General features: G+C 42.6%; 1 protein-coding gene across 1 annotated transcript in view; it reads right to left on the bottom strand.

Annotated features, from left to right (window-relative positions):
* The window catches only part of LOC109998457 (xylosyltransferase I), an 80,222-nt gene that overhangs the window by 12,011 nt on the left and 40,326 nt on the right, over positions 1–27,885 (bottom strand). Inside the window, exons 2-9 of the mRNA XM_065953538.1 lie at positions 25,894–26,467; positions 21,017–21,189; positions 20,634–20,836; positions 15,024–15,104; positions 12,948–13,164; positions 12,341–12,517; positions 7,361–7,626; positions 1,246–1,444 (exon numbers count right to left, since the gene is read on the bottom strand). Of these exons, the coding sequence (XP_065809610.1) occupies positions 1,246–1,444; positions 7,361–7,626; positions 12,341–12,517; positions 12,948–13,164; positions 15,024–15,104; positions 20,634–20,836; positions 21,017–21,189; positions 25,894–26,467 (1,890 nt within the window). The remainder of the gene's footprint in view (positions 1–1,245; positions 1,445–7,360; positions 7,627–12,340; positions 12,518–12,947; positions 13,165–15,023; positions 15,105–20,633; positions 20,837–21,016; positions 21,190–25,893; positions 26,468–27,885) is intronic.

Raw genomic sequence — 27,885 nt, 5'->3', positions numbered from 1 at the left:
GTATAACATTTGTATGACAATGGTAATGTACCTCTCAATGTCAAGTCTGACTTGAAGTGAAATGCTAATTTTAACTGTGTGGGCTGTAAGTGGTGGGACTCTAAATCATGCTGTAAAAGGCCTATAAAGGCTGCTTGGAGGCGGCAGTAAAGGAGTGAAAAGAAAGACATATCTGTCTTCCTTTATACCTGAAGGAGGACAAGGAACATATTGTTAAGCCAACCATATGGTTTATCTAGCAAACACCAGCGTATAGCTTTAGTATAATGGGTCATATCTGCTAAGTTGACAAAAAGCAATGAGCTATTGGTTTTACACCAAGCTGTCTTATTTAAGCTCTTTCTGCTCTCCTTCTGAATGACACATGGACAAACTGACTGACTGACAGCCACTGCACAGTGCCAGACACTGAATGCTTTCTTTGGCTGAGCATCCAGATAAAGCCTCAGCTCACATCACCTCTCTGTCACTCACAGCTCCATAGGCTAGACACACAAACACGGCTCAGTGAGAGCAACCAGCATGGAGACTGGTCGCCTGGAACTCTTTGAGTTCACTTTGAGGCTGCACAAAAAGGTCAGAAAGTGCCAAGGCGTGTCCAGGTGTATGACTTTTGTCCAAATGTACACCCATTGCAAACAAATTCCTTCACAAGTTTGTTGGCATTTGTTGTTCCCACAAAGCTGTGCATGATAAACCCGAGAAAAGGTCAATCCACATTCACTCAGTTAATTTTGTCCTTTTTAAAAAGGCACTTTGTGGCTGTCACATTACAGCCAAGCTGCTGTGTCCTAAACAGGCCTTGTTGTAAACAGAAACACAGATTAACATAACAAGACAATCAAGAGAAGCATTCCAGTGTGAAGGTGAGGAGACGTTCTATTAGGAAACAACAAATAAGCACATGAAGCGCTCATCCCTATAAAGTTGGATGAATTCAATCAATTTACATTTTACAAGGCCATTACAGGCACCAGTTTAATTGTGTGGGAATGCGCTGCTATGAGTCTCAGCAAGGTCGCCATAGCAATGAATATGAGGTCACCATAGCAATGAGCTGTATATCTCACCACTAATTATATGCACCACAAAGGAAAAAGTATGTGGTGCTTAGGGTTTTAATGGAACTCATTTCCAGACACTGGCAAAAGCTAACTGATGGTTTGTGGCTCACGCCAAACATGTGAATTAAATGTAAATGAAAAAAAGAAATGCTATGTCATGAAAGCCTTTTCGCTGACTCACCTCTGCCAACTGCAACCGGCTGAATGTGCTGCTGGGAGGCGTTGTTAGCTTGAAGTTCTTCTTGGGTGCCACCCAAGTCTCCATCGTCTCCAGTTTGCTAGTGGCCAGATTGGTGGCATGGTGCTTGACCAGGTAGCCCTGGAACTGGTCTGATTGGAAGTAGAGATGGACAGACACGGGGTGGCCCATGGGGAAGTACCTGGCAGAGCATCAAGAGAGCGAGAATCTATTAGTAAACCTGATACCTGCGATCCATCTGCTTTGCTGCTTTTAGGACCAACGGTGCAAGAGGAGGAGAATATCTAGATTCATCTAGATAACGTCTGCCAGGAGCCAGCCTTGGACATGCTAATGTGTCTGCATACTAATGTCTCCTCGCAGTGAAGATAAGTGGGCAGTCAATGTGCTCTGTGTGACGCGGTGGACATTAATTCAATGGCCTTTAACTGAAAACCAATTGGACAGGGACATTTGTCCGCCGTGCTGATAATTCCCATTAAACATGCTTGTTCTTTGCTATGCCATTGCTTGGGGAGCCAGAGTTTCACGCTATTTTTCATAATATTTATGATTGTTAAAGTACATACAAGAAGAGTAATGCATTTTGTGACCGTTTATAAAAGCCATAGCACGATAAAGCACTTCTAAACACTTGAATAACAACCTCCTCCATGCCAATTATTGATTTACAAGGTGCTGGTTGTCGAAGCATGTGCTCTGATTCTGAAGTGGAAGAAATGGTTAAAGAAGTCATGTGACGGCCGAGACCACAGCATCCTGCGGGCTTAAGAAAATGAAAGGATAGTCATGGGCTGTATTGGCAGCAGATCCAGATTAGTCAGAGTTCTGCACACACATACACAATTAAAACACAACCCAAGTTTACTGAACTAAGTTGAACTGGGACATCTAGTCAGCTGCAGCCTAATGAAGGTCTTGCCCCTCCGATGAGTCTGTTGTTTATTTGTGTGTTGACTCATCGGAGGCAGAGGGTGGGCCCTCAGGGCAGCCAGCCCAAGTGACTTCTGGAAAAACATAAAAAGGAGACAGGGTGGGCTCTGCTGGAGAACGCTCCACAGCTGCTCTCTGCACACTGACTCTGACTCCTTCTCACTAAGATTTCTCATCCTTCATCTCTTCTGCCTCCTTGAATTCTTCTTCATTTCTCTCACACACACGCGCACGCACACGCACGCACGCACGCACGCACGCACGCACGCACGCACACACACACACACAAACACACAATGCCTCTCCTTGCTCTCCAGTGCCCAAGGCCTCATCAGTATTCCACTAGAGGACCAGGAGTCAACCCGTCCCGGTAAATGCTACCCTGACAAGCAGAACAGCAAATATTTACACCCACAAGGATAGCACTGCACACTCCCTCCTCTCCGGCTCCCTTTGCCATGCTTTCTCTCTTTATCTTCTCTGTTTTCCCATCTGCCTTTTCCTCTTTGCTCCTTTCTTCTGCTCTTCTCTCCTACTTTATCATCCTGCTTTCTAACCCCATCCCTCTAAACTTATTCTCCCCCCTGCCCAATCTCTACCAAAAGAGAGGCGGCTGCCAGCGTGGGAGGCAGCGAGAAGGGCTCGGGGCGTAGCCTGCACAGAAGCTCCATTCAGGCTTTTACTCCACAGTTGCTCCGAGCGAGTCGCAGCAGACTGCTAAAAGAACCATATCCCTCTCTGTGGCCTTTTCCTCTCTCGCGCTCCAGTTTCACTCTGAGCCTGAGCCATCCATCTGTTGGTTGCACGTCTGAATTCTACATGCATACAAAATATGCAGCCACACACAGCCATATGTGGCTGTACTTTTGACTTCAGACCAGGTCTAAAAAAGACACAGGTTGCTAAAGCCAGGACTCGTCTTTTAAAGGTCCCATATTGGGACATAATTTTCTGGTTTTATATGCTCTTTAGTGTGTTTTCCAAGTGTCCTGTGCATGTTTAGGCACATCTATGTGCAAAAATTCAAAGTCTGCGGAGACGTGGCTTCTCCTACGTCCTCCTGTTAGCTGTAGCATTAGCTGCATGTAACGCTCGGTTCTAGCCCCCCTCGATAAAAATGTGTCAGTCCAACGTCATTGTCAGTGTGAGATAACTGATCTAAGCCCATTGGCTCGTTGTGGTGAGCCCTGCAGCTCAGGTTGAAATTTCCGAGAAGCGTGCTGAGCAACTGACCAATAACGACAGAGCGGATCGGCAGACCAATCAGAGCAGACTTGGCCCACGTGGGGTCTAACAGTGTGGGCTCAACAGAGTGTAGCTGACGGACTCAGAGCGTAGAGGGAGTAAGTACATGAAAACAGACACTTTTTTCAGACTTTAGCTATTGTGAACGTACAAAACTAGGTACATAGATTAAATGTACAAACCCCAAAAAGGGCAGAATATGGGCTCTTTAAGTTACAGTTAAGGCTTTAGAGAAGGACCTTGATTAGTTTTCAAACAATCAAGATCAATAGAACTGAAATAAAAGTTATGAATGCATTTAAACCAGAGTGTGGCTACATTTATAAAATCAAGGCTCATTTGACTTTTTTCCTCTCTTCGTTGAGCCTGATGTTAACATCGCCTCATTGCAGCTGTGACTCATTGTAGCACATTATGTACAAGTTCTTGATTTTGTTTTCTTTTTGCTCATGGTCTTCATTTAACAGAACCACTTACATACTTCTCTATCAACACATTAAGGAGTATTCATAATTCCCCTTTGTCTGACTATTACACCAAGAACGATGAGAAATCGTCTATTATTCATGACTTCCACCCCGTAATACTGCAGTGATTCATTTATAACAGAATGCGTCACAGACCAGAAAGGCCCAGTACAGAAGTCTGACACTCAGATGAATAATGACATTCTATTTCCCCTCTGATGTTGTAGACGACTTTATTATATGGTCGCATATGTAACACAACATAACACTGATATGATGTGCTAGCTCTATGCTCTGACCCTAATGTGTGAACACAAACTCAACACATAAAAGAGATGAATTGTTAAAAATCACTGACTCTGACTCGTACAGTCTCATCTTTAAAGAGGGAGGAATCTAAAAGACACTTCAAACCTTCCAAATCAAAAAATATCCTCCTGTCTGTTAGATGATAGAACCTCTTTTTCATGTTGCGATTGTGTTCCCTTGACATGTTTCTTTGCTCTTTCATAATATCAGTGCTTTGTTTTCAGTATATTCAGGATCACATTGTACCTGCTGAGAGGAGACATAATTCTAACAGACGGTGACAGCGTCTTTTTGTGTATAATAAAGAAGACTGCTTGCTGAAACACAAAATGTCTCTACTGTTGGGCAGGAATTGTACTCTTCCATTGATCCCTGAACAAATATTTTTCAGAAAATCAGACACTATTTTTATGTGACAAAATGTGAAGTAAATACAAGAGATATTTGGTTTTCATAACAGGCTATTTATTTTTCCTGTAATCATAAAAGAGCATTCATACTTTGTGGTTGTATCAAAACTGAGCTTTTAGTCATTTCAGAAAGGTTAGCACATCCCACCTAAATCATTCTCTTGATTACAAACATGCTTTCTCGTCTGTGTTCATTTGACTCCATCACAAACAAAATGCAACTAAAGAATCTTGAATCAGCTTTGTAAAAAAAACAACAACACTTAAAAACGGCTTTGCAGCAGTCTGACACTGCACAGACTATCCTGACTCACAGTTTGCTTTGGACTCGATCAAAAGGGCTCAATGCAACTAGCACTCATAGAATACACCTCAGTCATCAAATTAAATCAAATGTGGACAACCTTCTTTAGATATATACTGGTAAAAGACTTGCAAATTCTGTATTAAAGGAAATGATGGATTACAGCCCTGAAACCAGTCGAAGGGATATTTTTGGATCATAGAGCAGAATACTTTCTAGAATTATTATTATATATTTTTTTGATGTCCTTAATTTAATGCTTTGTTTTCTGAGCTAGCTTAAAACTCATTGCTGTTTTAATTCTTTAATTTAAAAACAAACAAATAAATTGTGCCCCACTGTCACCTGTAGTCATTGTTCCCTATACATACTTAACATTCTCCATGCCATACTGATGTGGTTACAGGCAATAATTCTCTTGACTATATTATATGTGTTATGCCATGTACCTGAGATGTAGGTGAGAAACTGAAGTTGTAGCCAGTGTGTGTTGTCTGTTCTGTTCTACTGTTTGATTTGACTGTTAAAAAGTAAAAAAAAAAGTACAATACAAATATTTGTGGGAAAAAAATAAGTCTCAATCTTTGGGAATTTGCCTAAAAATATTTTGATATAAAATATAATACATAATATACATATACACCGATATATAGGGAATGTAAACATAGAAACTCACACATGTGGTGAAACATTCTTTGTGTATATGTTATCAGGAAGCAATGCATACATGTTTACACAGACATACATTCAGCATCACTCTTGAGTTTCTTGCAAAAACATTCAAAAACATTCAAACACATACAAACCTCACGCCACACACAAGCACGCACGCACGCACGCACGCATGCACGCACGCACGCACGCACGCACGCACGCACGCACTCACACACACACACAGATATACACACAGATACACACATGCAGACTTTTACAACAGCTCTCTCTATTTCCTGCAGTTTCTCTTTTGGCCTCTCAGCTTTCTAAAAGTGCTTTTAAATGTAAATGTTTAGGACAGAGCTTTGCTTGTTCCCCTTAAGGAAAGGCTCATTGGCTCCTTTCCTGGCAAGGACAAAGATTTGGAGACCCCTCTGTTGTACATTCAAATACACACATACACATGCGTGTTTATGTCAGCACCTTTTTTGATGTTCTACTTTGGCTCTCTCTTTAAACACATGCAGCTTTATGAGTAGAAACAGCTGTAACCGATAGATGGTTTTGAGGTTTGACAGATGGAAACGTGCTTCCTTTCTCTGCTCTGTGTTACCCACAAGACTTTCAGGAACACCCACAATGCAGTAGGGTGTGGGGGGGAGTGTTGGCACTGGATGCCATGCTATTAGAGAGCCCTGCTAATAAAGAGTAAACCAACTCAGCTGACACGAGGCGATCAGTTCTGTGTTTCCTAACAGATTTCCTCTGCTACAGTGAGTAAAGCCTCACTCAAAGAAAAAGGCAGTGGGTTTACCTGATGATCTTTGCAGAATAGAACTATATGAGTTGGCAGCTTTGATGCCTACTAACCAAAAAAAAGCCTCTGGTCACAGTGGGTGTCCATATATTGTTCAAAGAACTGCTTTACTCCATGCTGTGCTATATTAAGTTTCTGTTATCCTGCCTCATGTGGAGCAAAAGTCATCTTAATGTTTGTTCATTAAAATGAACGTAAAGATGTCTTAATGCCTGCTTCAGATGCTGTTGTTTGTTTGCTTCGTCTTTTATGTTGGAGGTAAGGTGCTTTTTTATGAGATGCATGGGGCTTTCTATCAGACATACACTAATTAGCAGCTTACACCTCTGCTTTCTGTTGTGCATCAGCATATTTTACTTGTCACTGTTTTTTAAATCACTTTGCGTCTCGCTGTGCAATTAAACTAAAGGAGAGCTGACCTAAAATGCTGCTACACCAGATGCTACTGGAAACATATGTTGTTAGGAACCCATCCTGAATACATGAAGCAGAAATGTTCCATTTGGTCATTAAATATGAAAGCTTAATGGAAGTTTTCCCCTTTTTCATTTCAACCACATGTAACAGCACTTGAAATCATACTTTTCCACTGATAATAAGCTGTCCTTAAGGAACAGCCTTCATTGCCATGACCCATATAGCCCAATCATCTGTGGGATGAACTGACAGAGGGGTCCTATCATGTTACAAAATGAATGGCATTACCCACAGTTCCCCACTGCTGAATGGAGCTACTCATTGTTTTCTCTTTTGAATGACGAGACCATGCATGAACAGGGATACAAAAGCTTTTTGCATATGTTGTGGTCTCTCATGCTCACATGGGTGTGGCTGCTTTTGAGAGTAAAAGTCAAACTGAAGAGCACCTGAGGATGTGGGTGCAGGTGTGTCATGAAGATGGGATAATGATGCAGTAGAGAATTTGCATAGGTGAAAGTGCATGTGTTTACAAACTAACCTGCAGCTGTGATCCTTCGGGTTTCCCTGCAGAGAGGAAGCAGCTCGGGCCAGGCCCAGCCGTGAGAAGGAGTGGAAGTACGTGAGCTGCGTGTCTGACAGGCTGGTAAAGCCATCTGGCTCATCGTACACATTCTCCCAGTATGAGTTGAGGCTCGCTGTTCCCTGGGGAAACGGTCCGAACAGATAGGTGTCCAGCTGGTTGACTATCTCCTGGTTCACGCTGGCTTCAAACTTCCGGGCGAAGAAGGTGGGCCGCACCGTTTGCTGCACAGGGAAAAGTGGAAGAAAGGAGGGACAGGGGACAACAGAGCAGGGAGGGATGAGATAGAGGGAAGAATAAAAGTAAAAGATGAGAAGGTGTAACAGGAGGGCGGTCGGTGAACAAATGAAATGTTTAAGATGTGTTTGGAGATTACGTGTAGGCGGATAGAAGAAAGAGACGGTATACATTAAAGCAAAATGACTCCTCACTCTTTCTCACTCACTCAGTCAGGTTTAAGGCCATCACTGATTGGACCTGAAGGAGTCCATGGTCTCTCTTTAATTTCTATGTTTGATAAGCATTATAAATCTATATTACAGCACAACTTGTTCTCTTATCGACAGTGGTTCCCCATCTGGAAGAGGTGATGAGGGGATGTTCTATTAAAAGACTAATGCATTAACATTAAGTTAAAAAAAGAACTATAACATGTACTTTTACGTTTACTTTTTTTTTTTTATTGATCCCCTCAACGGGATTTACACTCTGTAAGTCATGAACACACACTTGCACAAACAGGATCCTATGGACATGCACTAATGGAGAGAATCCAGAGTGATGGAGCGGCCCACAGCGGGCTCAAGGGCACCTCGGCAGTGCTCAGGAGGTGATCTGGCACCTCTCCAGCTACCAGACCAACTTCTATATTTGGTCCGCACCGGGACCTGAACCCAACCCAAGTCCCTACAGACTGAGCTACTGCCGCCCCGGTAACTACAGATACTGTCCTTTAACAAGAGGATGTGAAATTAATAATTAAGAGAGATCTGAAAAAGGTCAATCCCAGCCCAATCAATCTATTGATGAAAGCAAAAGCTGCTGCTAACGACGATCTGTGTTAGAAGCCCATCAGTAGAAGCCAGGCTCTCAAGTAGACGGCGCTCTCCCAACCTCAGCGAAGGCACTACTACCACCTGACGTCCCTGACGCCCAGCCAACACCATCAGACTGTCATCCCCACAGCCAACGCCGTCCTCATTCATGCACGGCTGGCTTTGACCTCCACCTCAGCGGCAAGGAAGTGTGGACAACAGGAACGCGAGGAATACCAATGAGAAATCCTTCCTAGATTGTATCCCATCTGCATCTTTTGTAAAGTGTCTCGAGATAACACTTGTTATGAACTGACGCTGTAAGTAATGATTGGTTGATTGATTGCTGATTTTGGTGCATTGCTCAAACTGCGAGTCAATCAGTGAATGTTGGTCAGACAGCTCAAGGTTTTTGACTGAGAAGGAGAATAAAAAGTTTCTGGAGGCACCAAAATGTTACCTTCAGAGAATCTCAAGCATACAGCAGTACTGTTCCTTTGAATCTATTCTTCATCTCTAGATCAACTGGTCTTTGAATTTGCCCTTCTGTCTGGCCTCCTCCACTGCATTCATGTCTTTTCTCACCTCTCTCCATCCGAGCTGCCCTTGTGCTACAGTATGGTTGATAGTGCATCATGAAAACTGCCACCTCCACAGCTTGGCTTACACACAAAGCCATCTTTTCAGTCCCAGACACAAAACTATTTACCATTAGTTACCCAGCTCTGAACACCTTGGTGCTACTGCTACAAAAAAAGAGAAGGCCTAATTGAGCCTTGTATGTATTCTCATACTGGGGAGGTGACTGTGGGATTTTGGTGTGGCTTCACACAGCTCCTGATGATTCTTCAACTCTCAGCGACTGGCTACAGATACCAAAAGAAACTTGGAGCAGGGATTTTATTTGTTTTTTTTCTCCCCCCTCATTCCCAGGTTTTAATTTCCTCCCTGCAGTCAACTGAAAGTGCCAATCTGTCACAGCTCGTATTTCTTAAATGCAGCTCAGTCTGAAACATGTTACTAAACAATGAAGCACTAAAAAAAAAAGAACATCACCCTTCTTCCGCTCTACAATAACCCCTCCCCTGATGACTTTAAATTCACTCTGTGGGAACTAGACAGTTGTTCCTTGAATTATTTCTCTCATCTGCAAACCAAATTGGAGCCTACTTTACTTGTCTGTATCTTCTCCAATGCTCCGGTTCAAAGGGAAACTGAGATTGTGCGCTCAAAGGGATATTAAGTCCTTTTAATACCATGGCCTGGCTAGCTCTGGAAAGGCTGCCATGTTCCCAGGGTTGAACTTAACTGATACAACTGTGCCAACATGACCCAGCGGCAGTGCCAAGGACCTGTGGTAATGTGCTGGCACTGAGCTGCCAGAGACTGAGGCGAGACAGCCGGCAGACGGGCCTGGCAAGGAGCGGAGTGAGGTCAGTGCGAAGGCTTTGACTGGTATGAGAAGGACAGGGGAGTCGAAGTGAGTCATGGCTCTTAAAGGAAATGACTTGAAGTGATATTAAACCGTGGCAGAACATTCTCACTTTGTAGTGCAGCTTTTACTTTTTAGGAGCACATTAAAAGTCAAACAGATACAGTCTTTCTCTGGGGTCTTAGAGTCGCTGCCACTCATTCACTTCTCTCACTTACATTTTAGAGGGCCAACTAACCCTCTAAGCTCCCCCTCATACTCGAAGCAAAGAGGACCTAATTACCATTATTTTCCTCCCCCCTTTCAGGGTCATACTAATCGAGACATAACTTTGCACATATTGATTGTGAAGGCCGTGGAAACAAGTTGAACGCTGACGTTCAGAGGACAGACTGTGAGGGCAAAGAATAAGCTGTTTTTCAAAATATGCACTCCTTACAATAATTAGAAAATGTCAGGACAGCCTGCCTCTGAACTCTTTCACACTCATCCCATAAAGTGTTTGAGGTGTGGGGGTGTCTCAGGAGGCAGGACGTGATCTCAAAAGGATTCTGCAGTCGTTATGTTACAAGAAATCCAAGATGGTGGGCAAAGCAAAGTCTGACGCACCAATACCTTTATACAGTATCAAGGTTGTATGATATCGGAGGTATTGATAGTGTCAACGAAAGAGTGGAAAATAACTAACTGTTGGGGAGAAAAAAGCATGAAGCTGATTTATTAAATGCCTGACGATCCCACTAGTCCCTCAATGGCTGTGCAGTGTAAACGTCATTGGGTGTAATGTTGGGTAATGCCTGGGAGGAAACTACAACGCCCAGTGCTGACTGTTTCTGGGGTGACGTCATTTCCTCCCCAATTGCTTGTGAGAAGCTGCTGATTGGTAAATTGGGGCGCACCTGGTCAGGACGCGGGGCGACAGCAGCAGCAGCAGTACAGAGACGAGTCCCATTCTGTGAACGTTCTTCTCCATTCTAAATGCGTGGCTGGCCACATTTACATGCATAACAGTTGTTCATGGCGGCCCCACTGTGGGTATGCTCGTTTAGTTTAGTAAGTTTAGCATAGCACCAACGGAGCTGTGCTCGTCAGATGGTGAAACTGTCAACAACCAGCGGCATCATACTTTCCACCTTCTCTCCACCAAAAAAACAAATATCTGAACTCAATAAAATGGAACGAGCTGGCGGCTCATGGGAGCTGGAGATTTTGTTATTCGGGACACTGTGGAAAGACGCCTTCACCGAGGTCCAGATCTATCGCCAAGCAACAACCAAGTAAGTAGAGCTGCCTTGTTGTCAGCCGCCTCATGTTTGCAGACCAGCCCCGAACTTGCTTTTTTCTACAATTCTACAACTCACTTCAGCAGACGCTTTTATCCAAAGCAGAGTATATCAGAGAGTAAGTACAACACAAGCAAGGATTTCTTTTTCCCCAGTATTTTTAGGTTAGGCAATAAAACATTATTAAGGAGTTTAGTTTAAAGACCTGTAATTTATGCAGATATTGATTTTGTCTTTGTGAAAGTTCATCTTTTTTGTCTGTATATGTCATACTGGATTTACATTCATTCTGCTGAGATTTATTCATTTTGTACCTCCTCTACCTGCACACTTTCCTGGGATTTAGAGAATCTTTCTCTTTCAATCCCCTTTGACACATTTCCTATAGTTCCATCCCTGCCTACATGGTTGAAAACTTCTTCTTGTTAATATGCTGTGCTAATAGCTACTGTAGAGATCAGAATAAACAATATATATCAGATGGAGCTAAATACATTGATCAGTGAATACAGCTGTTAACATTTGAATCCTGTGATCACTAAAGATCTGCTCTGAAAGATCACTCACACAGATTACGAAACGGCTGAAGTGGCTCTTTGCAATCCATATCAACTTGATTTAAACAGATTTCTAGTCATTTATACCGTTCTTATCTGGATATACAGAATGTGAAGAAAACGACATAAAACAGATGGAAACACACATAAATTATGTATTTTACACGAGGTTGATAGTTTAACTTGAGATGAAGGCGGATTTCTGCATTTTGTTTTAATGGCAACTTCAGTCGAATCATCCGAAGTTTAGAGGCTTTGCCTGCAGCTATTTCTGTGTGATGTCTTTCTCGCCGGCAGCAAGAGTATTTTAAAGAAATATTTCAACTTCATCAGGAACGTTGCTCTGATCATTTTGAAGCCTAAAGACTAGTGAACTCCTGAAAAACAGGAAAATGCCCATGTTGACAGTGAAATGGTAAACACAGTGCATTGGTCAGACATTATCTCCTACCATGCTGTGTAGAGTTTTTCCTGAGCAAGCCTTTGTGTACGATACCTTTCAGTTATAGAGTTGTTCAGAGCACCTACAGAGAGCCCTGACCCACTGCTGCCACTCGCTCTGCTTCTGGCCAGTGGATGATAAAAGATTGCAACAGATTTTCTCCACATTAGTGTTCTGCGGGTGTTGTTACCTGGAAGCGGTGGAAGTCGGCAGGTTTGAAGTCGTTCGGGGAGCATCCACACCAATCCACGATGTGCTTGTACTGGCACTTACAGCCCAGTTTGCGGTTCCAGTTGGTGATGCGCAGGTTGTTATCCACCATGCTCTCACAGTGGGCGCTGTTCTCCAGCACCGTGTGGAAGAACGACTGAGTGTTAAAAAACAGAAACGGAGAGGCAGGGGTTGGGGGGAGGAGGGTTGAGGCAGAGACAGAGACAGAGACAAAATTAGAAAATTGTATACCTCTTATTTTTTACACCATTCAATTTCGCTGAGAGGAAATAGAGTAGCAGCAGAAAAAACATTCACAGGAGCTCATGATAAAAATCCAATTTCCCCTCAGAGATCACTCAGCTCTCATCCAATCCTTGTATACAGACAGAAACTCAGCCTTTGCATTTTCCCAGAGTCGGAAAGAAACAAGTGTCTACTGTTTCTAGAAGCGATGGAGTGTTACTCCAAATCGATTCTCATGTGTCAGTCAAAGGTTAACAAACACTTGAATGTGTGAAAGTGTGTGTGCGTGTGTGTGTGTGTGTGTGTGTGTGTGTGTGTGTGTGTGTGTGTGTGTGTGTTACCTCTGCAGGCAGCAGAGTGTAGGCGTAGAAGCGCTTCATGTTGGTGACCAGATCGTCCTTGGAGTTTATAACATATTCGACAAACATGCGGTTGAGAAGGAACCAGTCAGAACCACCGTCCACAGAGATGCCTTCAGGGATTTTGCGGTCACCCAGCCGCCACATGTGTGTGTCGCACTCAAGGAAGAGACGATCCAGACCCTGCTTACGAATGAACCTAAAGAACACACACGGATATAATATGGTTAGACTTTATACATTTATGAGCCAATAAATACAAAAGATAGCAAAAATAATAAGGTAAAATCTTGTTTGTCATATGTCTGTCAAAAAACAAACAAACTACAATTTAAAAATCCAGCCAATAATCTGACTCTAGCAATAACAATGTTGAAACTAAAAGAGCATTCTCCAGTTCTTGTGTTATATTTATATTACATTTGTGCATAATCAGCATTTTAACTTGTATTTTGGAGCTGTGATAAACTCAAATGGCCATTTTATATTCTAATTCAGTAAACTATGATTTCTTTAAGCATGAAATCCAATTTGGCAGTGCTTGTAATTAAGACAATTTTTTTGTCAAATTTGACAAACTTGATCCCCAGCTCCTGCAGCAACATGTCAGCTGTGTCCTTGGGCAAGTTGCTTGACCCCAAGTTGCTCCCACCGCTTTGTTGGCAGTGTATGAATGTGTATGAATGGGATTAGTTACTTCTGATGGTCACTTTTACACAGCAGCCTCTGCCATCAGTGTGTGAATGGTGTGCCTTGTGGTGTAAAAGTGCTTTGAGTAGTCAGAAGACTAGAAAACTGCTATACAAGCGCAAGTCCATTTACCATAAAAAACAAGAGAAGAGCTAGAGAAGCATTCTCAGATACAGTATGTTCAGGTAAGTCTAGTCTAGGGTTGTAATGACACCAGAGTTTTAAGTTTCTACACCATACAGGTAAAAATCCAACAACACTGATACCTCTTGTTACCATGTCAACAAAAAAACAAGTCCAAGGCACCAAAATATCGGCTTGATTTTGTGTTTTTGATCTCTTGTTGTATGTAAAATATGACAGGAGATCTGTAATTTTTGAACACTTAGTTCATTTCTGATATTATAGTTAAAATAATGGTGATTGTATTGTTTCAAAACAGGTGGTTGACAGCCATTGTCTACCTGCTCAACCATTACAACAAGAGACTACGCTGACTAAACATATTACAGCTAGATTACTTAAAACAGTTCCAACATGACTTTGTTTTGCATTCAAACTGAATTTGTCTTCTATCCTTGACCTGAAATGACTCCACAACTGTGATGTTCACACTTGTCACGACACACTTTCATCAGCAAACAGAGGAGTGACACCCTACATTCATAACAGCTGGTGCTACAGCTATAAACACATCAGGAGCCAGATGAAGGGAGTCAAATGCAGGTCACACAGGTCACATAGTTCCTGCTGTTTTTTTCTCTCGACAGCAACATAAAGAGTTAATTCATTGAACTGATTTTTCAGCATTTCAAGCATTTTTTTAATGATTTCAATTCTTTCCAGTCATCCACACAGACATGCAGAGGCAGATTCGTCAGATTAGCATCATTGTTATGAATACTCAATTAAAGCAGGAGAAAACACAGCCCCTCTCCCAACACACAGCACTGAATAAAATACCGTGACTGCAAACACAAAAAAGGTACCGCTGAGTCACGCTGACTCATGCATCCATGCTGGATTTTTTTCTTCATGTGTTTGCGGGTATTTTCGCCCAAAGTGTCGGGTGATGACTGGTTTGTCAGCGGGTGGTGATGAGGCAGGAAGTAGAGGGTGGCAGAGGAGGTTGGTTGCTACAGAGACGAGCGCTCAACGCTGCAGTGACCTCGCTAGCTCCCCCCACCAAGAAGGTTAATTAATAAAGCCACAGATGGGAGCTAATTGTAATTTGATTCAGTGACCAAGCTGCTGCTGGGAGGAGTACGCTGTGCGTGCACATAGGTGATTGTGTGTGTGTGAGTACGAGAGAGGCAGAATGGTGGCGTGTTGTGAGGAGATTAAAGTTTATAAATTTTAGCGTCTCACCTGGCGTTGTCTCTGCCGTGGGACTTGATGAAGTTCATGTCTCTGTATTTGGACAGGAAGGCCACGAGCTGGTTGTTGGTCCTGAAAAAGATTAAATGACTTACTATTGATTGGAAAACATTTGGAGGTGGAACTCTGATGTTAAAGTACAGTTGAAGCTAAAGGTATCATTTAAATTCTGGAGGACAACTATGTAAATAAAACCACCTGTTACTTTCAAAAAACATTCAGCCAAACTAAACATTTTCAATTTCTATGGATATTCAGTTCTGCCTTTTTAAACGTTAAAATTATATTCTAAAATCTTAGAAAATGTAAACCCCTATATCATTAAACTCCCCCTCTTTTCTCTTCTGGTAAAATGTTCAAACTCTTTGGATAACATGTAGTTCCCAACACATGGTGCTTAAAACCTCCACTGTCAACTTATGTCAGTTGAATTGCCTACGTATACCATGTGATGCACCTCTGTAGTCACAGCCTCAGCCTTACATCTGCTGTATACCCTTACTCAGATGAAATACACATACATGAAGCTATCTAAGCCAAACAATTCAACATGTATCCTAATGAACAACATCGTCTCATATTTTAGGATGCCACCTTCTCCGTTCTTATCATACCCTGTAGCTAACTTGAAATATAATTAAAGCATCAACAAGAAATACAGGCTTGAATAGCCTCTCATTCTTCCTGACCACCAACTCATTCACATGACACCTGTAGGTATTCTTAACACCATATACCTAACTCAGATAGATAGAACTGCTGGGTTTCCTTCTGAGAAAAGTTCAATTCACTTTAAAATCTCTTTTAAAAACTCTGCTTCATCCCTCAATTAAAAATCAAGACTGTACAGAAAAGCATTTATTGATTGTTTGAACCACAAAGCTCAGAATGTTTTCTCAGCTGAAACGTTCTGTCATAACATAAGACCATGACTGGTTCCAAAATGGTTTGGCGGTCACACACAGTGCTTCAAGGACATTTTTTTGCCCTTCTATAAAAACAAACTCTGCTCATTCATTGCTCTGCATCTAGACGTCTGGACTTCTTTTCCCTTTGATGTTATGGAGAAGATCTTTGGCTTTGGGGCAACATTTTAAGGGTCTTTACGTCTCATTCTGATCAATAAAAGACCTCAGTTGCTCTAAGTGTCTGCCCCTCAGTCCCTTCAAGCCGCTTAAACTATTTAGGATTATACAAAAGATTGTGCTTTCCATGATTTGATGAATGACTTCATGCTGCTAATACACTGTAGAGCAGTCTGCTTTCTTACATACAGGGCAGACAGGCTAAAAGCTTTGCTCTGCAGGCTATGCCCCAGTCAATGGTTCTAACATTTCATCTGTGGTGGGGCCTTTCATGATGGCTTGGCTTGCCTTTCTAAAAGAGCAGCAAGGCTCTGGAAAAAAAACGCTCAAGGATCAGCGGGGGGAGGGACGAGCGCATATTAATGTCATTTTCTCTTGAAGGAGCAATTTCACAGCCTGGGGGGCTTATCTAAGGAGGTCCTGAGCCATAAAGCCTAACTGATGATGTGCTGTACGGACACATGCAGTCCTCTCTGTCTCTGCTTCCCACACACACACACACACACACACACACACACACACACACACACACACACACACACACACACACACACACACACACACACACACACACACACACACACACATGCAAACACACTCTGTAACTGCTAGTCTGCACACTAACAATACAGTATACATCCACAGAGACACACACATTCTCATAGGCATGCACACACGCACAAACACAGAGCAAGGGGAATTTATGTCAAGCTCCAGATTTGCCACCTGAGTGGTCACCCCGTCCACTGGGTCTAGTTTGCTTACTGTCAGCCCTGTGGCTGCTCCGTCTCACAGCGGTTTTCACTTGCACAAATTAACACACACACACACACGCACACACACACACACACACACACACACACACACACACACACAAAAGGGCTGCAGGTTCCTACCCCAACTAATAAATAAAAATATACCGTTTTAGAATCAGTGGCAATAAAACTTAATATCATGCCACTGTTTCACTTAAGGTGAAATAAATGATGTTCCATTTTATAACACAGACTTTAAATAAACCTTTCAGAGGGCAAGAGTTGAATTTCAGTAGCTGGCAGGTTATGAACCCACACTCTTACCAAACTTTCATCATATTCTCCTTGAAAAATCTACAAAAAGTTCTGGAACTCAATATTAAAATTCAGTTAGCTTTTCAACAAGTTTTTTTATTCTATTTACAACTTTAAGGATTAAAAAAGGAAATGAGTAAGGTAGATCGTCAAAGGGTTATAGAGGCTTTTCACACATCGAAATGACACCTAATACATGGAACAAAGCAAAAAAGAGATACATCAGTTTCCTTAGGCAGAGATGAAAAAGTGAAAGAGATTAGAAGATACGACGCCTGCCGGTCTATGTCTCACAGAGCTCAGGCTTCTTTCAAGCCGCTGTAAAGTCAATGAAAGGGGCTTTAAAGGGGGAAAAGAGGTAAAAGTAAGGAGACTGTGAAGATAAAAGCTGGGAAAGATGTCTGTACTCTGACAAAGCAAGCGTGTAACTCATCCTCTGGCCTCTGTGGACACACACACACACACACACACACACACACACACACACACACACACACACACACACACACACACACACACACACACACACACACACACACACACACACACACACACACACCACACAGTATATCTCCCCCTGGACACACAGCCCCTCTGCTGGTGTGAGGGGCTCTGGGTTTGCCTTTGAGAGCCATCCATGCGGCAGGACAGACATTATCAGGGAATTAGAGGGGAAATAATGCTTGTCTCCAGTCCCACTGATAACAACAGCAGTGGTCAGGGCAGATCAGGGCAGGGGGGCCCCCGCCCCCTTTCCTGCTGGCCCTGAGCTGTGTGGTCGCAGCAGAATAAAACTATTACCATTTGGGGAGTCTGCAACCAAAATACTGTTTTCACACATGCCCTCCTGACAGGCTGCCCCAGCATGAAATCTTTCAGAGTTTCTTATTTATGCGTGTCCCTCACAAGCATTAAGGTTTCCCTGGGGGCAACACATCAACAAAAAAAAATCATAAAAATATGACATTATAAAGATGTTGTGGGGATCAAAGTGTCAGAGTCTGACATAATGACAACTGTTATCTTAAATCAATGTTTGTTATTAGACTTATTCACAGAATCAATGAAGAAGAACTACGGGTGAGCAGAAAAGAGCAGAAACAGCTTCATTACATTCGCTGTGTGAAATGAAAGTTTTACTAGGGGGCTGGCAGGAAAAAGTTGGGGTGAAGAATTTGGCAATTTGCAGCTCCCCTTGAATATTTGGGAAATTTTCAGATGTTTAATTAGCATGTGTGAAGACAACAATTAACTGCATTTGAATTTTCCAAAACATACTGGGATGTTCAAGCTGCAAATGTCCCTGGGTAATATATCTTTCTTCTATTTTCAAAATACAGCATTAGATGTACTTTAAGAAAATACTGCCAAAGGTTCACAATATGTATTTCAGCTGAACAAATGTAGTAAAACGTGTTGAAATATTGAATCATGGATTGAAATTAACTGACAAAGAATTTGGCAGAGTTATCACAGTTGTCCACTCTCACCATAAAGCAAATGTTTTTACAATTGTGTTCAATTTTAAAAGCAAAGATATGGAGAGACATGATACTGTTCAGTATGGCCAAAACTTGTAACTTTTATATTCTAGTCTCTCCTTGAAGGAATTTATTGTGCTGCACATAAATCTTTACATGAAAAAGATGTGTAAAAACTAAAAAAAGACAATTGAAAGACATTCTAATAACTGCATAAATCTGGTACTAAGTTTAGGGGAAAAAAAGAAATGATAAAACATAGCTCCCCTAAGCTATACAGCTATCCAAAAAGCAGTTCTGTTGAAGCAGAGTGACAGCCTTGCACATTGTTGTGTTTGCAATCTTGCCGAAAAGGAATCTGCTTATTGAAACACTTTTTAAATGCAATAGTAAGTGTGTAATGATAGTATCATGCTGAGATGCTTGTTTCATCAGGAAAATGTCTCCGTCCATCTAATCCCATTCTGAAAGAAATCAGTAAGGATGCTCAGTGAAAAAACAGCTGAATCAGTGTCACTGTCCTGCTGGAGGACACATAAGTGGCACATATGCTCTCTTAGCCACTTATGTGCCCTGCCACTAAAAGGACCCAATCCGCAAATTCAAGACGTAAATATGCAGTGCTCAGACTTAGTCGAATCCAGTTCAATTTCCATATTTCCATATTGCATGGATCCAAAACATGCAGTTTCCTCTTGTTCCCCTTCCCTAACTGCTTATTCTCGCTCCCTCGCCTCTCCCTGTCATATCTGCCTCTCGGCTTCCTCTTTCGCTCCATCAATCGTTTCGTTTCCCAACAGATGGGGCTTAAAACCTCTACTGTCAGCCCTTTTCTGACACAACATCTCCCTCAAGCAAATGAGGAGGCAAGAAAAAATCCGGAAGAAAACAGTGCCTCATGGTTCACGAATCACAAATACCTTTAATCACCACAGAGAGACACACAGAAAGACAGACGATCACACAAGGTTAATATGCACACGTGTACACCGACAGGTGCTGAAACACACTGAACTATGCAGACAGCGAGACATAAACTCAGATGTGCACACACTAGTGCACATGCATACACAGACAAACAGGCACAGACAATCATGTCAGCAGCGTTCATCGATATGCTGGAAAAATCTAAACACAACAAGACTGAAGTTGTCTACGCACCATAAACACTCCCCCCCCATCTTGTCTCCAGCTGTTAGACATCAGACCCAGCTTCCTTTTACCCAGTGGCCATTACAGCTTGTCTAAATTCAACGGGTGGACATCTGGCTGCATAGAAGAGATAACTCTCTCCTTAATAGGAGGACTTTAATTGGCTGCTGCAGAGCTACATCAAAAACCCAGCAGACCCTGAACTCCCAAAAGGACTATAAACTCAGAAAAAAAAAGGAGAAGTCAAAGAATTTCTCCTCCAGTCTTTTATTTCCATGACCTCACATCCAGTCGACGTAGACTTTGCTGCTTTAATTACCCTTTACAGCTTTTTTAAAGAGCTGTTTTCCAGTGGAAATACAACTTTTGGACTGTACAGTACACAGCAAGCCGGGTAAGTCAATAGGTATTGACCCTGGGCAATTAAATAGTAATCAGTTCACCATGTAACCCATTCAATGGAGTGCAAGCGAGGAAGCAGGGCCTTGGAAGAGAATGTGTTAACGAATGGTGTTTGAGAAAAGCAGAGATTCTGCCTCATTGATCTGTTTGTTTTGGACTGACTCTTATTTAAAAGCTCAGAGTTAACCACAGGAGCCCTGACCGGTGTGTATTGAATTTCTCCCATATTGGCTTAGAGCGTTCTGCTACTGTTGTGCCCTGGTGACTGCCTTTGTCACCTATATTAGTTGCTTGGCCCTCAACCTCACTTCATTTCCTTACGGGACAATTAATTACCTGCCTGCCTGCCCCCCAGGAATCCCCTACCATCCTTCACTTCAGTCCACTATCTGAGAGATCCATCTTTGTTACCTGATGGGGTAGTCGGCAGCACTGAGGTTGATAAAGAAATCCCAGCTCCAGTCCCTCATGGCCAGCAGGTCAGCCATGCTGCGGAGATACATGGTCAGCAGACTGGCACCGCCCCAGATGGTGGCCATGCGCCAAGGTGTCACCCTCACATTCGGATACTGGGCAGCCAAGGCATGCACCTGTCTGTGCAGGTAGTTTGAGCGCTGAAATATAAAGAATGAACACACACATACTTACATTGTGTTTGTTCTAAAGAAATTACATTTTTACAAGTTAATGTAAAATAGGGACACTTGTTGACATTCTAACCAACCATCATTTATAAAAAACAATAGATTAATAGGCAAGACTGTTTTCACATTACAGGTACATCTGTGGCTCACCTGATCGACATGGATGTAGTAGAAGTGTGACGTGTGGTAGATGGCTTTGAAGAGGCGGTGAAACTGGCGAGAGGCTCGTCCATGGACCACCAGTACAAACGCTATCCTTACTGGTTTTAATGGAAAGCTCTCAGCAGAGTCCTCATCCCACTGAACGTTAGCGTTGGCCTTACCTTGGAGGCACAATGAAAGCAATATGTAAATGAATGTAATCATACCATTAAGTACAAATCATGTTTCTCATTTAATTCATATAATACTGCACGGATACTTCTTCAGTAACATAATCAGGGGTTGTTTGCTTGATTGATTACCAAATTAAACCTGTTGTTTATTTGATCATCCATGAGAGGCAACAATAGCGCTGGTAGTTATTATATGATGGGGAGCACATACGATATGTTGGAGGGACCCGGAAAGCAATTGCAAAAGCACAATGAATAAAGTTATAAAAGGTAGGCTCTTTAATGTTATTCTTTTAAACCGAAATAGGTTCATGAGGTTGCTAGGCAACATAGAAATAGGCAGTTAGAGTGGTATGATTACTGAATCAGCTGCTTTGCCAGAAGCGAACAGTCAGTGCTCGTTTTGACATTGTCTCTCAATTTTACATGATTATGCACAATAAACAAGCCATGCTACATATGAGATAAATATTTTAAAAAGGTTGAATAACAAAAGTTATACGGCCCTGATAAAGAAAACATGACCATGAAACCACTCATCTATTTTCATATGTGATTAAGTTGAAAGTTTGACAGATTTTACCACTGTAACTACTAATCTCATTCAAACAGGGAATTTATGAGGGATTCCTCTGGGTCTTTCAGGGTGGAGCACGGTTTAAAGACGTGCTTTTATTCCTCGCCCAGGAAACACTCTGACAAATAGCATGCAGGCTAACACAACAGGCTTACACAACCCTGGTCCCTGCCTCCAAAGCCACTATCAAATTAAACAATTCCAACAATCCCTGGAGACCCATTAGGAATTCCATATATCTCCATTGTGTGGTTTTGTACCACCCTTAACTGCTGGAAAAACAAGCACTTGCACCTCAAGCTTTTGTCGAAGCAGTTCTGTGCCACCGTGTCCCCCAACATCATTCCAGACATTGTTTGTTTTTAAATCTTCAGTTATTGCAGCGAATGTGCACATACAGCTTATGAGACATGTTTGTTCCCAGAACGTGCCGTAAGGAGATTAATGACTTTAATTTGGGACTTCAGTTCCCAAGAGTCCGTTTTGTGCTCAGGAAGAAGATGAAGCTGAGGGAATTCTGAGGCAGAGAATGTTTACTCCCCTGAGGTAACGTTTCCTCAAAAAAAGCCCCTCCCAGCTCCTCTCCCTGTCTGGCCCTCGGGTCCTGTAATTACTCTAGATTTTAGGGCGAGTTTCCAACATGTCTTCTCTTTATGAGTTGACAGGACGACTGAGAAGGTCTTCTCCCTCTTGTTAAAGTAATCTCATTCATTCAAATACAAGGGCAGGTGTCCAACACAGCTTTGTTCAGAAGTTGACCACAAAGTTGGGTTAATGACACGCTCCCTTGGCCACTATTGGCCCCAATTGGCCGTGGCTCTTGTCAGTCACTTGCTTATTTCTGGCTTCTCTCTCTTTGCTTGAGTGTGTGTGGGTGGGTGCATGTTTGAGTGTGTGACGGCTCAGGGGGGGGGGAATCTGCTGTGGGCCGTATCAGATTGAACGGTAATTGGTGGCCAGCTAAGAAGGTTCACTGGTTTGCTTTGCGCACGGATAATTGGCCAGTCTCTCCACAAAGCACTTTGAGAGTGTGAGCTATGCTAGCTAGCTGAACTAATGAGCACTGCTGTGTGTGTGTGAGAACTTAAATTTTACTGTCAGGTTTGTCCAACATGTGTGTTTATCTGCAGAAGAGCATTAAATGTTGTTTTTTTTTCACACTGAGTGTGCACTTGAAGAGACTTCAGGCTTATTCTGAAAAAACCCCCCCAAAAAAACAGAAGCCCTTCACTTGAACTCATCACTCTTCATCATCCTTCCAATCGCCATCAATCTTTTAAACGACCTCTCCCTCATCTGCTATCACCCCACTCTGTTCTTCCATCATCTTGTGTAACTTCAGGCTGCTACCCACCCTACATCTTAACTGCTCTTATAAGAGGTTAGAACAAGAGCTGAGCTATATCCCACCAAGGGTTTGTATCAAACTGCATTTTAACATGTCTCTGGGATGGTGTTTGCCCCTAGCAACTAAATATATAGCCTGGTTTGGAAACATCGTTACTGTCTATGGATTTTCTATAGGCCTACACAATGATACATTGAAATGACTTTTCAAAACCTGCAATATAACTTGTTGGGCAAACACAACCATGAACACAACACATGTTCAACTTTAAATGATGATGATAGGGCAACACTCATAGCTAACAATTCCCTGTTGACACCCAGTAGATACAAAACAGCAACAGCTTTCCTCTAGAGATAGCTACAATAACAACATCATGCTAAGCAAGCTAACATGTTGCGGTCAAAGACAGCATGCTTCCAAACCCACTAAGTGAGAGCCAAACAATCATTCTGAATTAACTCGCCTTAGAAAGGTCCAGAGCATACACCCCTGTCCACAACACAAGCTTACATCATCAGCAGAAAGCTTCAAATTATTATCCAGCTAAGTGAAATATGTAGTGCATTAAAGCTAAATGCTTTATTGCATTTATCTGTTGGTTTGTCCCTAATGGCAATCTGTCACTAAATATTCATTGTTTATGACAGAAAGTTTTTTTTCACCATTTCTTTTCACTTATAATTATTCACTTTTAATATTTCACTTTTAATTCCATTAAAGTTACTGTAGTTGCCCCAATTCACTCACTGCCAACTAGAAGTCATGCTGGATCCATGCAGCCGTCATATCATGACAAGCTGAGTTAGCATATGCCAGTGACTGAATGCTGCTACTGTATTCAATGATGCTAATAACAGAGCTAACACTTATTGCCAATCCACCCAAGGCCTCAAGGGCAGAATGCCGATCAAATCAAATTGGACAATTTTGTGCTAACAAGGTTAGGACTTGAATTTGGATGGGTTACAGAAGACAGAAAGGAAAAGAGAGAGAGAGAGAGAGAGAGAGAGAGAGAGAGAGAGAGAGAGAGAGAAAGAAAATACATTGGCAGGCAGCAGGCAGGCAGACGGAGAGTAAGAACGAAAAGTGATTTAATTTAGCTGTTGTGTTGTTACAGCCCAGCCACCAGGGGAAAGCCCTTTTCATTTCTTTGTCTCCTTTGATCAAACTGTCGGTTTGAGTGGGATGGTGAGTTGCTGTGTTAGATGACAGGAGCTTAGGCACAGACAAACGATACTCCTGCACTTGGGAAGGGGAAAATACAAAAGATGCTAAGTCACGGTGCCTCCTTGAGTTCTCATAACATGAGCGAGGGCCAGGAAGGTATCTGACTGGAACAGGAGGGATGTATTATAGCTTTCTCCTCCTCTCCTGCTGTCCATGCTGTATTCAGTCCACTCCCATGTGTATAAATGTTTCTGTGTATGTGCTGTTCCTTCAACATGGTTGCTGATGCATGCGGCTCGCTTATGGTGGCATCCGCAGCAGATTATGTTTACAGAATTCACAACCAGACTCCAGATGTCCATAAATTTTTAGTGAAGAAAAGCCTCAGAGTGAGTGTTTGTGTGCGAGGGTGTTTGGCAAAAAGGAAGAAGAACCTGTGTTCTGTGGCCACCTTGACAAAACAAATGAAAAATTGGAAACCAATTTGGAGTGAATAGAAGTAGAATCCCCATTTCTCCAGCAATTTTCGCCACCAATTTTAATTTACCAGAGAAAAAAAAATGCATTTCTTGTGTTCGATGAGAAATGCAATTACAAGAGCAGGAAATATTTTACCATGTAAAACCAGGGTGGTCAATCTGCTCTGATTGTAACCAGCTTTGCATATAGCCTATTCCTTTTCTTATTTGCTTAAAAAAACAAAAAAACAAAGCTGCAACAATGGAGAGTCAGAGAAAATAATGTGGAGAAATCGCATGTCAAACGCAGTATGGAGAAAGGATATCGCCAACCTGTCAGCATGTTTACCACAATAAGTTATTCTCCTGGAATAATCAACTCAAGCTAAAATGGCCGATTGACTTCCTGATTCTGCATCTATTTGGGCTTCTTAACATCATTTGAAAACATGGTTTAAAGAGTACTGCAGCAAGAAGCTCTTAAGAGTGGCGTCTGTTTTTACTGCTGTCATTTGACTGCTGCATTTGGAGTATTTATTTATCCCAATATAACCCACATTTCTCTGAGTGAATGCATACAGTGTTTGGCAAGCAAGGATGTGAATAAACATGAAATGTTTCTCAGTGTTAATGCATTTTAAATAGTCTTCCGTTACAAACATTTAGCTTTGGATAATGCACATCCGATTTATGTTTCTCTTTTCAGTAAATTTTTCACAGCTTATGAGGTTTTCAGGGTCCAATTAGAAAATGTGTTTCTGTGCACCAACCCATCTTATCCAAGGGCTGAATGGACAGGACTATGGTATGTCAGTATTATGTGCATGTTTTATGCTGTTAATAAATTGTGAATTTCTTATTATATTTGTAGATACCCAACTTCCTCTACGATTGTTTGCTTATTTACTTAAAACGAAAAATGTCATAGTCAAAACCTTAAAGGTTCCTATGTAGAATCAAACATGGTACAAAACATTGTTTTACATAGTGCAACCACTGAAAGTAAAAAACCCTATGGTAAGTATCAACCCATTGTGTATGACAGAATACATAGTGACTGCACTGACTTTCCAAACATAACCATTTCTATTAACTTTAATCTAGTAATCAATCTTTAATCACAGTGCTTAATGACTCACCCTCAATTGGGCAGTAGCGAGTGACCTTCTCAGGCATTAACTGCCCCTCCTTGTGTCTGCAGTACACCTCAGCAATCTGTTGTCGACACTCTTTGCTCTTGGCTCTGGATAGAGCTGAGATGGCTTCCTTTCCACTGATCTCACACTTGGGCGGCTGGTCGTAGGTCACCTCCAGTGGTGCTGCCGTCGCCTGCCTCCTGTGTGGGTGTTGATGTCTGTGCTGTGACTGCGCCTGCTGGACCTGTGAGGCACGGTAGGGCTGCGGTGACACTCCCGCCACACTCTGCACACCCGGGTAGGAGGCATTGTTACCGACCACCAGCGACTGGTGGCCCACAGGCAGGACTTCGTTGGAGCTGCGGCTCCCCTTCCAGGCCTGCTGCTGTGCGTGCGCCTTCTCCTGCAGGTGTTCCCGCTGCTGTTTGCTGCTGGTGGCTCCTACGGACTGCCGGTGCGGCTGTGAGCGTGCACCAAAGTTACTATTGTCTATGTTTTCAAAGTCTTTTGGTACAGAGTTCTCATTGTTGCTGTCCACTCTACTTTTCTCCTTCGGGCGGTGCGAGTAATAACCATCCTGGAACAGAAGAGACAAGAGAAGCGTTGGGTAAATAATGGGTGGCGTGAAAAGAGGGATGGAGGACACAAACAAGAAAACAAGATCAGAATTGAGTAAGCATGGTGCATATCAAATGTCGGATTAACAATCAATGTGTCATGAATGAGTGGGCAGGGCTGCATTAAACCATGAGGCGTGAAATAAAATAGCGAGGTATTGAGTAAGTGTGGCTACAAGGTGTAAACTAACTGTGGAGGTGATGCAGGGCTGCAGGCTCTGCGGCTCTGTGCCGTCATCAGATTAGCCCTGGTTTCAATTAGATTCTCCCTCAAATGGACCCAGCACCCCGTAAACAGATTACCAAGGAGGGATAAAGGGCCAGAATATGACTGTGAGATAGGGTGGCTGTTTGTGTTTGTGTGTATGTGCATTCTTTTTTTAGTGGAGCCACATGAGAATGTGAAGAAATTGTAGTGGTGTGGTGTGACTGGGAAGGCTGCACTTGACAACGCAGTGTATCTGTATATGTGAGATAGTGTGTGTGTGTGTGTGAATGTCTGAATATACAATTTCCGTATCTTTCCAGGAGAATAGGCTAAAAGCGAAGGAGGGGCACAGGAGAGAGGAGAAGGCAGAAAAAGGGCAATGGGTGAAAGTAGGGAGTGCGAGGTGATGGAGCGCTGACACGAGGCATGGCTGCTGCTTCCAGGAAGCGCAGGCTTTCTCCACTGAAATGTACAGCGATGCATCAAACGGAAAACTTCAAAAGAAATCAGCCGGACTTCCACACCACTGTTGCACACCTTGCTAGACATCCAAGAGATGATGGGGAAAAGTGAGGGGTACGGAACGACAAACTGCGGCTGAGAAAAGATAGTTTCTAAGTACACAGGTCCCTGATGTGTTTCACCATTTACAAGACACGGAAAAGAGGAAAGAAAGAGGGAGCTAAGTGCCATATGACGGAGGCGAGTCAGAATGGAAGCAGGTAGGTGAGAGAAAAAGAAAGAAGCAAGTTTGATGCTATTGTGAGGCATCCAAAAAGCATTGAAATGACTTTCAGCCCTAAAGCGAAGGCCTGTTATCAGCCCATCGACTGTTCCTCTCTGCAAACACCTTGTAGTAGCACAATTACAAAGGTGGCTGCATGACACACTTTCACATTCAGGGAGACAGAAAGTGGGGTGATAGTAGAGAAGTGAAACAACAAACCAGATAAAAACAAGGGGGGGATAATATTCTCATTGTCAACTCCTTTAAGCTGCTCCCTTGGCAGAGGTTTGATTCTCACAGGCCTACCTCTAAGCTTCTGCCTCTCCTTTACACACGTGTTTCTCTCCATCTATGTCTGACTCCTCTTAAATCTTTGCCTTTCCCCCTCTTTTTTCCCTTCACAATGCTCTTTACACATCCTGATTTCACCCCTACTGTATGCC

The sequence above is a fragment of the Labrus bergylta genome, chromosome 1, assembly GCF_963930695.1.
Source record: "Labrus bergylta chromosome 1, fLabBer1.1, whole genome shotgun sequence".
Classification (NCBI taxonomy): Eukaryota; Metazoa; Chordata; class Actinopteri; order Labriformes; family Labridae; genus Labrus; species Labrus bergylta.
Note: the sequence above shows the minus strand (reverse complement) of the source record. Positions and strands in the feature narration are given on the sequence as shown.